The following is a 13,528-nucleotide window of genomic DNA, read 5'->3' as shown; positions in this document are numbered from 1 at the left end:
GGAGAGGAGCAGTGCACTGTTAATAATCTAGCACTTTCTGTCCCTTGTATGGAGGGCACACACGAAACTAAGGGAAAATCCCTGCCGAGCCAGACCTCACGGGCCAGCAAAGGAGGAAAGAGTTTAAGCATGGGGAAAGTACCAGAGATGAAGGCAATAATTCACAAAAAAGCACCATAAGGAAATAATGCCAAAGTGTCTTAAAGCTGAGCCTGATTCTGTGCTCAGATCTACATGGAAGGGCTGCCAGGGAGCCCCCTGTCTTGAGGAGGCTGGGGACTGACCAAATGGGAGCAGGGTTAAGTAGACTCGTCCAGGGCAGAAGGGCTTCCCTGATGGCTCAGGCAGTAAAGTGTCTGCCTCCAATGCGGCAGACCTGGGTTCGATCCCTAGGTTGGGAAGATCCCCTGGAGAAGGAAATGGCAACCCACTCCAGTACTCTTGCCTGGAAAATCCCATGGATGGAGAAGCCTGGTAGACTACAGTTCGTGGGGTCACAAAGAGTCAGACACAACTGAGCAACTTCACTTTCATGCTTTTCCAGGGCAGAAGGTGGGGAGGTGGAGGGGTGAAGCGAGGGAAATGACCTGGAAAAGGGAAATGCGGGCAATGGGAAGAAAGGCCAAGTCAGGCAGTCTGCAAGGGGAGATGCTATCTTTGAACTCATCGCAGTTGCCTGCAGAGAGAAAATGCAGTAAAACAGAGCCAGGCTGACGGAACCAGGTAAGATGTACTGATGCTACTTGTAAGGCTGTGCAGCATCAACATCAAAAAATAGGGAAGAACATTGGAGGATGTAGAGAATGGACATGTGGGCACGGGAGGCAAAGGGCGTGGGGACGCACTGGGAGAGCAGCACTGGCATATACACCAGACAGCAAGTGGCAAGCTGCTGTATTGCAAGGGGGCTCAGCTCAGTGCTCCCTGAGGACCTAGAGGGCTGGTACAGGGGTGGGAGGGAGGCTCAAGGGGGAGGGGACATATGACCCACAGACCTGACTTACACTGTAGTACAGCGGAAACCAGCACAACACTGTAAAGCAGTTATACTCCAATAAAATAAATACATAGAATATTTTTTTTTAAAAAAGGAACATTGGAGGAATACCTTGGGTGGCAAAACTCCATGGCCAGAGCTGCAGAGGTCAGCTGTCAAAAGCAAGACCACAGGAGAAGCCAGAGGATTAAGAAAACCAAGATGGGGCTTCCCTCTGCCCCTCTGGGGAGAACAGTCAAGGGGAACCTCAAGGCTCACTGGGCCAGAGAGATACGGACTGTGTTTTGAGTCACAAGCTCTTAGGGCCCCTCCAGCAAAGAGACTGAGGAAGCACAGCAGAAGGAAGAAAGCAAATATCAAAGAAGATTTCCAAAATTATAAAGCCTGACCCCGGAACATCCTGGAAGGGTTCCAGGTACCATAAATTAACCTGGCTCAGTATCAATCTCCTATGAACATAGGAACAATAATTTCTCAGCAACCCCAAATTAAAACGTTTCTATGATGCAAACCAAACACTGATTGTCTCCAATTTTTTTTTTTTTTTTTTGGTCCCAGTATCCCTCCTTTATGACCAATGGAGGACCCAGATAGGAAAAAGTAGGAGCACACCCAGGAATCTGACTTTGAGAAAGGCATCTCACTTCTACTTGCTTGCAGTAAAAGCAAGAGAAGCCAAATTCTCACAGTTCTTCGACTTTCTATCCATGTAAACAATCTCACTCGATTTTTGAATTACTTTGTGGGAACAGATGGTTTCCAAATGTACGACTTCTTACTACAGTATATGGAAGCAATACTACTGAACTCTGAAATTAAGATGAAGAGAACACAGACACGCTTCAGGCCTGCATCTCTATTGGCAGGCCTAAGGCTTACATGGAATCCTGACCATTCTTATTTTTTTTTCTTTCTTTTCTCTCTTGCCTTTTTTCTTTTTTTGGTTAAACAATTCACACCACATACACACAAAAACTTCTCTGAAATATCATAGCAACTGAAAATTCTGCTGCAAAAACCCTTCCACGCCACGCACGAAAAATAGTAGCAATAAAACAGAAGCCTCTTGACTTTCTATAAATTATACATCAGCTATGTAAATATAGTTGGGTTTTGGGTCTTACATCCTTAAGCCTTTTACGATAGGGACTTCCCAGGGGGTGCTATTGGTAAAGAATCTGCCAGGGTGGAAGAGACGAGGGTTCAATCCCTAGGTTGGGAAGATCCCCTGGAGAAGGACATGGCAACTCACTCCAGTATTCCTGCCTGGAAAATCCTCCCATGGACAGAGGAGCCTGGCGGGCTACAGTCATGGGGCCGCAAAGAGTCAGACATGACTGAGCACACACATAATTTTATATTTGAAATAAACATCACAGTTAACTCCAAATCACCTGAATTCCAACAAGTGACACCGTCACTGAAAGAGCTCGCAAACGGTAATCGTGGTGGCAGTACCAGACCTAAGCCCAGGCCAGCTTTCCCCAATGCCTTTCTAAGGCAGAAGTCTAATCTTCCAAAAAGCTAAGCCAGATCTGGCAAGTAGCATCACAAACAGAATTCTATGAGGCACAGACAAAAGTTCAAGTCATGTGACCCAACCGACAACCCCATAAGCACCTTAAGCAGAGTTCATAGCAGTTCTGCCATTTAAATCGCCAAGTCTCTGGAAAAGCAGACTCAACAAAGCGCCAGGAGGAGATGACTCTGGGACGATATTAAGAGAAAGTAAATGCTGCCCAGCATAAATATAAAAAGTCTTTATACCTATTATCTCTAGCCAAAGAAATTCATATAGCAAATGAAAAATTTGGTGCCACAGAACTTTCATACAACAAGAAGTTTGTAGCAATAGTAAATGCCTCCACACTACTTATAAACTGTACATAAATAAAGGCATCGGGTATGTAAATATAGTTGGGCTTTCTTTTTTGGCTAAGCAAGTCACACACATATAAACGTATATAGATGTAAGTATATAGATCTGTGTGTGTGTGTGTGTGTGTGTTAGTTGCTCAGCCATGTCCGACTGTTTGCAACCCCATGAACTGTAACCCGCTAGGCTCCTCTGTCCATGGGATTTCCCAGTCAAGAATACTGGAGTGGGTTGCCATTCCTTTCTCCAGGGGATCTTCTCAACCCAGGGATTGAACCCAAGTCTCCCACACTGCAGAGAGATTCTTTACCGTCTTGAGCACCAGTACATCCAAGTATATAGATATATACCAATTAATACAGGTATATAAATACACCTGTAGGTATAGGTAAATAGTTATATCTATATAACTTACAGACATCATAGTTATATCTATGGATATAGGTCAATAGATATAGATAGATATGAAAAAGGGGAATAATAGAAAAGTGCACACAAAAGGAAGCAACTTGTGTTTAAATACTGATAAGTAATGACGAAGTTGACTAACAACTTCTAAGCCTTTGTTCACACCAGCAGAGACCAGCTGTGTTCACACACAGCAAGAGCAAAGGTAATTAACCTCTGCACCAGTCAACACTAAAATGGATTTCAAATGTTAGTGTTTATATTTTAAATGCTTACCTACCCTTTAAATGCTAAAACCAAAGAACTGCTAAACCACAGCATGAAAATTTTAAGTTGCAACAGAACTCAAAAAAAAAAAATTCTTAGTCAACAATTGAAGTTAAAATTTTTAAATAGTGAGGTTATGCCAAAATTTTGCCGAATAACAGACACTCACCAAAAAAACAAATAAGATGTCACAGTGACTAACGAATTAGCCGGTGGAATACTTTCAATGATGGTCAAACCCTGGGCTGACCTTTATAAACTGGCACAGCTCAAAAATTCCCAGAGGTTTTGTGGCCTATGGTTGCATGCTGTTATTCTGGAAACATGATTATCGTGTTCTTGCCTTTTCAATAAAGAGCGGCCCACGATGCAAGCAACAAGAATGCAGGTGTGTTTGTGGAGACTGTTCCTGCCACACACAGAAACGTGGGAGAGCACGCGTGGCTGTGGTGCAGAGACACCATGCACACGGAGGCCTGGCAGCGCTAACAGCTTTGACTACTAGAAGTCCTCTAAATGGCAACCCACTCCAGTGTTCTGGCCTGGGAAATCCCACGGACAGAGGAGCCAGGCAGCTACAGTCCATTAGGTCACAAAGAGTTGGACACGATTGAGCGACTAAACCACAGTGAAACCTGGCCTTCCCTGGTGGCTCAGCGGTAAAGAATCCGCCTGTCAATGCAGGAGACACGGGGTCAGTCCCTGGTCCTGGAAGATCTCCTGGAGAAGGAAATGGCAACCCACTCCAATATTCTTGCCTGGAGAATCCCATGGACAGAGGAGCCTGGCAGGCTACAGTCCATGGGGTTGCAAAGAGTCAGATACAACTTAGTGATTAAACAACAACAGTGAAACTGATCAACAACAATAATAAAAGGGAGGAAAAGCTGTGACTCCTTGTTTTTGAAGTATTAATAGTCAGAATATATGTGATGAATATAGCCATTTAAATGAGAGTGACTACAACTATAAATGATCGATATAGCACAGTGACTAATCAATTCAATAGCAGAAACATAATTTGAAACAAAGCATAACTACAAAAGAACATCATGTTCTACAAAAACACGTGTGATTTCAAGTTTCATTACATTCATAATGAAAAATCTTTACGGCCAAAATTATGGAATAGTTTTTGAGACCAGATAGATTTCATCAAGTCTTGGGTGCATCCCAGTGACTAAAGGAAGCTAATATCCCAAGGATTCAGTTGAGACAGGATGGGAGTGGGGCAGGGGGACTCAGGCTTCAACAGAGAAGCCACAAATCTCAGAGAAGAGTCTTTGCCTCTGTAGATATTTGAGAGAGGTATCGCAGACAGACCAGGGCCTTAGTCCCACAGGCTGACATATCCCAGGCCCCAGTAATCCGCGGTGCCCTACAGGGTCCTAAGAGCCCTGTGCCACGTCACCCCATTGCACGGTGACGGCCTGAACACCCGTCTCACTTGTACGCACAGCAGATCTCAGACTGTCAGGCATGCCCCACATTCACACCATCTTTCCAACCACAGAATGTGCATGCGGACTTCCATCCAAAACCAAGCCAGCCTACAAAACCTGACCCAAACCTCAGGTTAGCAGAGTCTTTCCCAGCCAGTTTAACTAAAATGACCTTTTTTTCTGAATTTTGCAGACAATGTCTGTCTGTGCCACCGGCGTCGCACCTTGAGGTCCCCACAGCTTCCCGGTTCCCATGGCCGCCCCACCAGCAGCAGCCCCGGCGGCCTGGCCCACCTGCTCCCCTTTGCTGATGTCCAGTGGTTTTATTTCCATCCTTCTGTCTAAGGCAGGATACCAGGGCCTCAAACCCTGTTCCTTCCCACATGTGACAGGGGGAATTAAAGGCTGTGTATCGTGTTTTTCATGTTTTGTTTTGAAATTAAAGGATGCAAAATAAAGGGGGCATCCCTGGTGGCTCAGTGGTTAAAAAAAAAAAAAAAAAATCCACCTGCCAATTAAGGAGACACAGGTTCGATCCCTGATCTGGGACGATCCCACATGCCTTGGAACAACTAAGCCGGTGGGTCACAACTGTTGAGCCTGCGCTCTAGAGCCCAGGAGCCGAAACAATGGAGCCCGCATGACCTCGCGCCTGTGCTCTGCCACGAGAGAGGCCACGGCCAACGAGAAGCCCCCGCACGGCAACTGGAGAGGAGCCCCCACTTGCTGCAACTAGAGAAGAGCCTGCGCAGCAGCCAAGACCCAGCACAGGCAAAAGTAAATAAACACATAAATAGAAAATTACATATATATATACACGTATATATTTAAAGAAGATGCAGGGATTTTATTTTAAAAAAAGATCACGTGGCATCTCACGTGTGCTCCTGTCGCATCTTACTCTCTGCACCTCCTCCAGCACCAGCACTGGCACTTACAGGACCTCACTGAGTACTTTTCTCATCTGTATTCCTGTCTGGGCGAGCCCTGCATTTCCCATATCGCCTTTCCTGCTTCCAGCCACCCCAAAAAGAGATATCAGCAATAACATACCCCACTCTCTTCTTAATGTGACCAACTTTCAACAACTGTTCTGTACATCGGATCCAAGATTTTCCTTTTCATTTTCCAGGACCTCCAGCAATCAGCCTGAGACAGACTCTTTTCTTACTCCTCTTTTCAAGTCACTTCATTTCAGTCATACAAACACCCTTTGGAACTTCCTTATCCCCAAATGACACTATTTAATAAATCAGCACTAGAACAACAACAACAAGTTTGCTTTCCCAATGAACGTATTTGTGTACTTTTTTCTCAGACCTGACTTTCTGCATCAGTTCGTATTTATTACTACCATTTGTGCTATTTTACAAGCTACTGCAAGTCACCTTTAATACAAGGCAGAGTGTATATTTCTAAACCAAGATAGCGTACATCTCCTATAAGTCTTCCCAGTTCATCCTTCAAAATCTATTTCTTCAATTATCTCCACCCTCACCGACAAGGAGAATGAAAACTCTATCAGAAGAGGTCAAGGGAGTCTCTGTTGGTCTCTGCTGTATCCTTGGTACCTAGAACAGTGCCTGGCACTGAGCAGTGCTTGGTGGGTACTTGCAGAACGAATGTTGGTTGAATGAGTCTCCAGGTACCCTCCTGGATTTTACTCCTCTCCACCCCTTCCCTGTGTGAGTATATGCCAAGTTGCTCCAGTCGTGTGCAACTCTTTGCAACCCTATGGACTGTAGCCCTCCCCAGGCTCCTCTGTCCATGGGATTTCCCAGTCAAGAACACTGGAGTGGGTTGCTGTTTCCTCCTCCAGAGATCGAACTCACGTCTCTTATGTCTCCTAAACTGGCAAGCAGACTCTTTACCACTAGCACCATGGTCAAGAACACACACACTAGAGTGAACTCATCACGGTTCCATTCCTGGTTTAGCATCTAAGTAGAGCGATGACCTTGAGCATGTATTACTCAACTCTCCCCAGCTGTACAGGAGGATCTGAACGTGCTTTTCACAAGGACCCAGCAGGGTGATGCAGAGCCCAGTCCGAGAGCTCATAGTGGCTCTTCTTCCATTCAGCCAGGGTCACCTGTGCTAACACACAGCCCTTCTTTCCCCAGCTCACCAGCCAGAAGTCTAGATCCTGACGACCAACCTATTTGCACTCAAATATGAGTAAATTGATTGGCTCAAAGGGGGAAGGCCTAAGAGTGTTGGGTTTTTTCCTATGAAAGGGATGTATGCACTTGATTAACAGAGCTTAAACATCTATTGAGCAGCCCTGGGCTTCTATATTTCTATGTTTACATCTGGGTTTTCAACTCCTGGCCAGATAAGCTACATTACCCAAGAGGGCAGTTCTGCTTAGGGTGGCTGCCAGAAGAGTTACTTTTACAAGGCATAAACCAAATGGCCTGAATTATACAACTGAATGGGGAGATAAAGCTTTCTCTGTCACTCCCTGTCTTACAAAATTTATGAAAAAGTCCACTTTACATCTCGGGTCTTCAAAGATCTTTGTGTGTCCTTCTGATTTTAAGAGATGTTCTGTAAACTAAATATGAACCCCAGAGAATCCACTGTCTCTATTGTATATGTTACTATTCAGACACTCCACTCTTCTAAAACTCTTACATGCAGGAAATGTCAGCACTGTGCACACTGGAGGTAGTTTTAACTCTTGCTTTATTTCGAGTTTTGCTCTTCCAAATAAGGAACAGTGCTCTGAGTAAACAGAGCAAAGGGCAGAACACAACTGGTTTACACCCAGCTTTGACCTGAGGCAAAAATGTTTTTGCAAAAGCAACTCTTTAACACATTTGGGTAATGAAATTTCATGTAAACGAGCTGTCTACATTGAATACTCTTTACTTCAAGAGTTGTCCTAACTTCCTACAAACTCCAGTGTCATTCCTCCTCCCATAATTAATATTGCCTTTATCCATAGGGAGTTAACCCTGACGGCTCAGATGGTAAAGACTGTCTGCAGTGCAGGAGACCCAGGTTCGATCCCTGGGAAAGGGAATGGCTATCCACTCCAGTATTCTTGCCTGGAGAGCTCCATGGACAGAGGAGCCTGGTGGGCCCAGTCCATGGGGTGTCAAAGAGTCAGACACGACTGAGGAACTAACATTTTCAGTTCACTGTCACTAAGGTTAAGCCTCCAAGATTTAACTAGTTAGAATTTTCTGCACATAGAACATGTGCAAGTGAGGTTTCGAATTAAAATCTTGCAGAACTCACAAGCACAGCTCACCACAAACAAGAAAAGGACAACGGAAATCGTGTTTTAAACACCACCATGCTTCACACAGTTAGGTCTGAACTGAAAGAGGTGGTCTCTGCTTTTAAAAGCACCGGTCTTCTCCAAGAAACACCAGTAGGGCAAACACATCAAGTTCACCCAACTTTGAAATAAACCTCAGAAGTAGAGGAACACTATTCATTGCCTCCTTCTGAACTTACAGACACAGATTGTTATTGGTCCTGCAAGCTCCATGTTCATATCCAATGAAATGAATATCCTGCCAGCTACATTTTCAGCAGTCATATCCAATCCTGCCATAGCTCACCTTACAATCTGCCGCAAAAGGGAAGTCCAACTTAACAACGGACTTTTTTCCTAAGTTAATGATTCAGGCAATTCTTGGAATAACTTCCACTTGAGAAACTGCATCTAAGTGGTCCAATCAAGAACCTCCCCAGCTGTTGACAACTCAACTCTGGAAATTCCCTCCTTTTTGCCCATTCCTGACTATCCCTAGATCCAAATTGCAAAGTTTAATGACCCCAAAGAGTGCTTTCTGCCTCTAGTGAACTCAGAAGTCTTGTCTGAATATTCATTAGGACTCTTAATAAACGTGCATTGAATTAAAGAGGGGAGCGCTGGAATCTAGCTCCAAAAGGCCACTGTCTGTCCCCTCTCCCCACCCCCACCCTCCCGCAGCGGAGGAAACAGATCTGGAGCTGACAGTCAAGCCATCCAGGATCCCAGGGGTCTGACACTCGGCCTGTGACGCAACGACAGCCAGGAGGTCTGGTTGGTGGTTCCCAAATGGGGTACCCACTGCTCTGGGAAATGCTGGGAGGCAAGATACAAACCCTCCTCCAAAGAACTGAAACCCGACGGCGGGGAACCCAGGCAGTTCTACCTGGATCCCAAGGCCCGAATCGCATTCCACCAGCCTCCTTCCTGTTTATAGATCCTGCTCCAGTAACTCCAACTACCAAAGGGAAAGCCGACCTCTCAGAAATATGTCAACACACGACATAACTTGAAAACGCTGTATGCTCATTGGCGCGAGTTACAACTTGTCGGGCTCACGGGTGGAAACCAGCGCACTTTAATTACTTTTTTTTTTTAAATATACCCTGCCGTCTCTTCCAGGGCCCCCGCAAAGATCGGATTACTGAGTACGAGGTAGCTTCAGTGGCAGGACCAAACCGCGTGGGCGGTGAGCTGGAGGCAAAGAACCAGCGAGCGGACAGCCCGGCGAAGCGGCTGCGATTTGGTTTCGCGACCAGAGCCGCCGCTCCCTCACATAGACGCAGGAAGAGGAAGCCGCGGGCACAAGTTGCCCGATCGCTCGGTGGTGTCGCCGAGGGGGGCCCGGCGGAACCGCGCCGGTGCCCTCGGGTCGGCGGAGGGCGCGCCACCTTTGTCTAGAGGCTTCCCAACCCGGACGGGCGGCGCCTCGGCGCAAAGAGGGCTTTGCCCGGGTTGGAGGCGCAGACGCGGCGCCCGGGTCCCCAGCCCCTGCGCCGGGCCCAGGAAGCGGCCGCAGCCGCCCGAAACCTCCCACTTCCACTGCGCGCACGCGGCGCGCCCGCAAGTCCCAGTCCAGCGGCCACTTCCCCGGCGCAGCAGCGGCGGGGGGGACCCACGCGCCCGCGGGCTCGGCGGCCCGGAGCAGCCCGGCTCTCCTCCGGCCGGACCGCCCACGCGGGTCCCTGCCTCGGAACAGCACGGGCCGCTGGACCCCCAGGTCAGGCCAGATCTCAGACTGGCCACCGCGTCGGGGAAGGCACGACAGCCCGCCAAACACCCACACCCACCGCCCGCCCTCGGCCCTCTCTCACCTGCCTGCACCGTGTCCGAGAGGTCATGAGCGGGGGCCGCGGTCCTGGGAAATTCCTTCAGTTTCCTGGCACTGAGGTTCAAGCCCCCGGAGTTGGCCGCTTCCTCCAGCGCGCGCTCCAGCCCCCGGTTCAAGGGCAGGTTGAAGCCCCCGCCGCCGCCGCCGCCGCCGCCTCCCGCGGCCCCGCCGCTGGCTCCGGTTCCTCCGTGGTGGTGGTGGTGGTGGTGGGGATGATGATGGGGGTGCAGCGTAGCCACCGACAGGGCAGGCACGAAAGGTTGGGGTTCGCTTCCCGGCGTCGCCATCTTCTCCCGGGCCCCCCCGCCCCGCCGCGCCGCTCCTGCGGGGGGAGGTCACACCTTTCCCCCCCGGAACGGGAGACGACAGCCCGGGGCCGAGTCCCCGCGGCGCTCCGCCGAGAGATGCCGGAGGAGGGGCGGAGGGTGTGGCAGGCGCGCGGAACCGGGAGCCGAGAGGCGGAGGCGGCCGTGGCAGCGCGGTCTCGAAGGTTTCCTGTCCCCGGGAAGCTAAGGACTGCGGCGGCGGCGGCGGCGGCGGCGGCGGGCAGCGCGCATGTGTCTCCTCCCGCCCCTGCGCCCTCCTCCCGGCGGCTCTCCCCTCCTCCGCCGCCCGCTCTCTGCTCCGCCTTCCCGCGGAGCCGTCAGTCCAGCCCCGAGCCTGCCTCCGCCGCCCCGGGCGCGGGCCCCGGCTGCTGCCGCGCGCCGGCGCCGGGCTGCCCCGGTACTCGCTTGGGGCTGGACGCGGGGAGATCACGGGGTAGGCGAGAGGCTATCTCAATTCTGCGAATTATTCGGATTCTTTGACCTCCAGTCCCCTCCCAACCCCCAGAGGCAGTGTTTCACGGTAGGATCAGACTAACAGACGACCCCCGCCCCTAGCGTTTGGGCACCTCCAGTGGGCCAGACGCTGGTCTCCGTTGTCGGCGTTCGTGATCTCAGGAATCTAGGGGACCCCGTGAGCGGAAAAATTGTTTCCCTCAGCCCACAGAGGAAGTGAAGAAACCCGTCTGAGGTCACCCAGGCAGTCAGAGGCGGAGCTGGGTTTGAAAGGAGAGCCTTCGGACTCTAGGCTTGCGCCCTTGTAAACGCCGGGGCTGGACGCCGCTGCGAACAGCTTAGGAGTGGAGCAGAGCGTTTTCTGAGCGATGGCAGAAAACTACAGGCACAGAAAGGAAGGAGTTTTCAAGATGCAGGTCGTTTCTATGGTGGACAGAACCCACTGTCGTGTGAGGAAGAGGGGCTGGCTGTGGCTGGCTGAGCCCGGAATTGGGTGGAGTTGGAGGGGTCAGAAAGGCAGTGACCCCAACTATAAAATAACCCGGTCCCGGTTGGAGCCTGCGCACAGGTGTTCGTCAAGGTGACCTTGTGAGCTTCTTTTAGCCCCTGTTCACCTTCTGCCCAGACCAACACCAGGGGCATCAGAACTTCTGACAGCCTAAGAGTAGAACAGTTGGAAGGTTAATAACGTCCCTCTCCTTTCTGAAGTTTCGGTTCCAACTCTCTAAGGCTCTATACCCAAGTCTTGAGCAGCGACCTTGTGAGGGACTTAGCTAAGGGAAGAGGATGCAGGTCAAATAAGAAAATAATTCAACCCTTGGTGGAGGGGGAGATGGTGTTTTAAGTGGTGATGCGGAAAGGTGATGATCTAAAGTACCGCATGGTCGATGTCACTTGCACTGACTGAGCGCTGAGTAAGTAGTACCTCTTGATTCCCTCAGGAGTCTAGGGTGAGTTCAAAGTTCTAACCTCGGAGGAGGAGACAAGCGCCACCTGCTGGAATCCTCCGCCAAAACCTCCTCTCACCAGCTCCTTTTTCGCCCCTCTGCCCCTCAGACTTTTTTTTTTTTTTTTTTTTTAATGTATTTGGTTGTGCCAGGTCTTAGTTGCGGGCATGTGGGATCTAGTTCCCTAACCAGGGGTTGAACCTGGGACCCCTGCCTTGGGAGCTCGGAGTTTTAGCCATTGGACCTGCAGGGAAGTCCCAGGCTTTTAAAAGCCAGGCTTGTGGATGATGATGATGATGGTGAATGTGCAAGCATACTTATAAAAATAACCTACGGTTTCCTTTCCTCTCTGGTATTTCTCCAAAAAGCCAGTGAGAAACAGAGACACAGAAAAATATGCATTTCGAAAAAAAGAAAAAGAAAAAAGAAAGAAAGAAAAAGATGCATTTGAAAATCTTCCGCTAAATCCAGGTGGTGGTGTGTGTGATCAGTCTGCAGGGTATGGTTGAGGACACCTTCTGACTGACTTATGTAGTTCAGGCTGTGAATCGTGGTGCATCATGTACTATTTTAAGACCACAAATTCTTTTTTTTTTTTTTAGAGGAAAATATGGGATATAGCAATCTGTCCTTATGTTAGGTTGACTTAGTTATGATAGCTTGCTTTAAACTTTTCCTTCTCCAGATTCTAAAGTGTAAACTCCTTGAAGGAGGGACCTAGTCATGTTTGCAACTTCTTTCCCATAGCTCAAAATCCAGAAAAGTTCTTTGCATATGATGAGTGCGCAATGAAGATTAGTAATTAAGCATTGCACAATAGGCCAAGTGGCTTACAGTTTGCTATTTGTTGGTACATCTTTCAAAGGATGTCCTTAAATGAAGAAAATTTTTTTTAAATGGGCGGGGAGGGGGTGTTACTTTACCCTTGAAACTGATCTTGGTTATTTATAAACAGTCAAGAAACTTGACAAGCCATTTTCTCTTGCTGTCTAGCTTCTTCACTATTTTTTCAATCAGGTGGACATCTCTGATTTATTTGATACAAATCTCTTCTGAAAACAGAATCTTCTTCCTGTTCTACTCTCCCCACACCATCCATGCACACAGTCTTCTGATAACTGCTATGTTATCACATCAACCCAGTTAACCATCTTGGTTATTTTGGAAGGAAACTTCTGACCAAATGACGGAACATCCAGAGAATCAGTGGATCCTGACTGTTCAGACCCTAGATTCTGCCTGTTCCTAAGTCACATCTTTAGTTTCTATGAGATAGCCAGTGGTGTGTTGATAATACATTGTGCTGTTTGTGTGTGTCAGTTTTATTTGGTTTTTCTGTCAGTGCAACCAAAGATTCTAAATATTTAGTCTTTTATCTTAGTCTTTATTCCCCCTTGTTTTCTAAAATAGCCTCATTTGGGGATGGTCCACAAATAATCTTGTACCAACTATTTGGATGATGGCAGCTAACCTTTTACCAGGCTTGGTCTTTAGTACTTTCCAATCATTTCACAAAGTTAATAGAATTCAAATGCTTAAGAAAAGTGGGGAAATAGAAATGCCCCCTGATAAAATAATATCACTATTAGAAGGAAATTGATCAGTTTCATCAACAAATCAAAAAAAATTTAGAACCTATTTTTTAAATTTTTGTCCTCAGTGAACATACCAGATCATACAGTCTTCCATGTGTAAGACCCAGCTCTTTTACTC

General features: G+C 48.1%; 1 protein-coding gene across 1 annotated transcript in view; it reads right to left on the bottom strand.

Annotated features, from left to right (window-relative positions):
- The window catches only part of LRCH1 (leucine rich repeats and calponin homology domain containing 1), a 215,336-nt gene extending 204,736 nt beyond the window's left edge, over positions 1–10,600 (bottom strand). The window contains exon 1 of the mRNA XM_086328954.1: positions 10,073–10,600. Coding sequence (XP_086185080.1) covers positions 10,073–10,376 — 304 coding nt within the window. The 5' untranslated portion in view covers positions 10,377–10,600. The remainder of the gene's footprint in view (positions 1–10,072) is intronic.
- Between the last annotated feature and the right edge of the window lie 2,928 nt (positions 10,601–13,528).

This window comes from Bos grunniens, chromosome 12, assembly GCF_055505025.1.
Source record: "Bos grunniens cultivar Pamir isolate PY7600 chromosome 12, Bosgru_T2T1.0, whole genome shotgun sequence".
NCBI lineage: Eukaryota > Metazoa > Chordata > Mammalia > Artiodactyla > Bovidae > Bos > Bos grunniens.
This window is presented reverse-complemented; position numbering and strand designations above follow the sequence as displayed.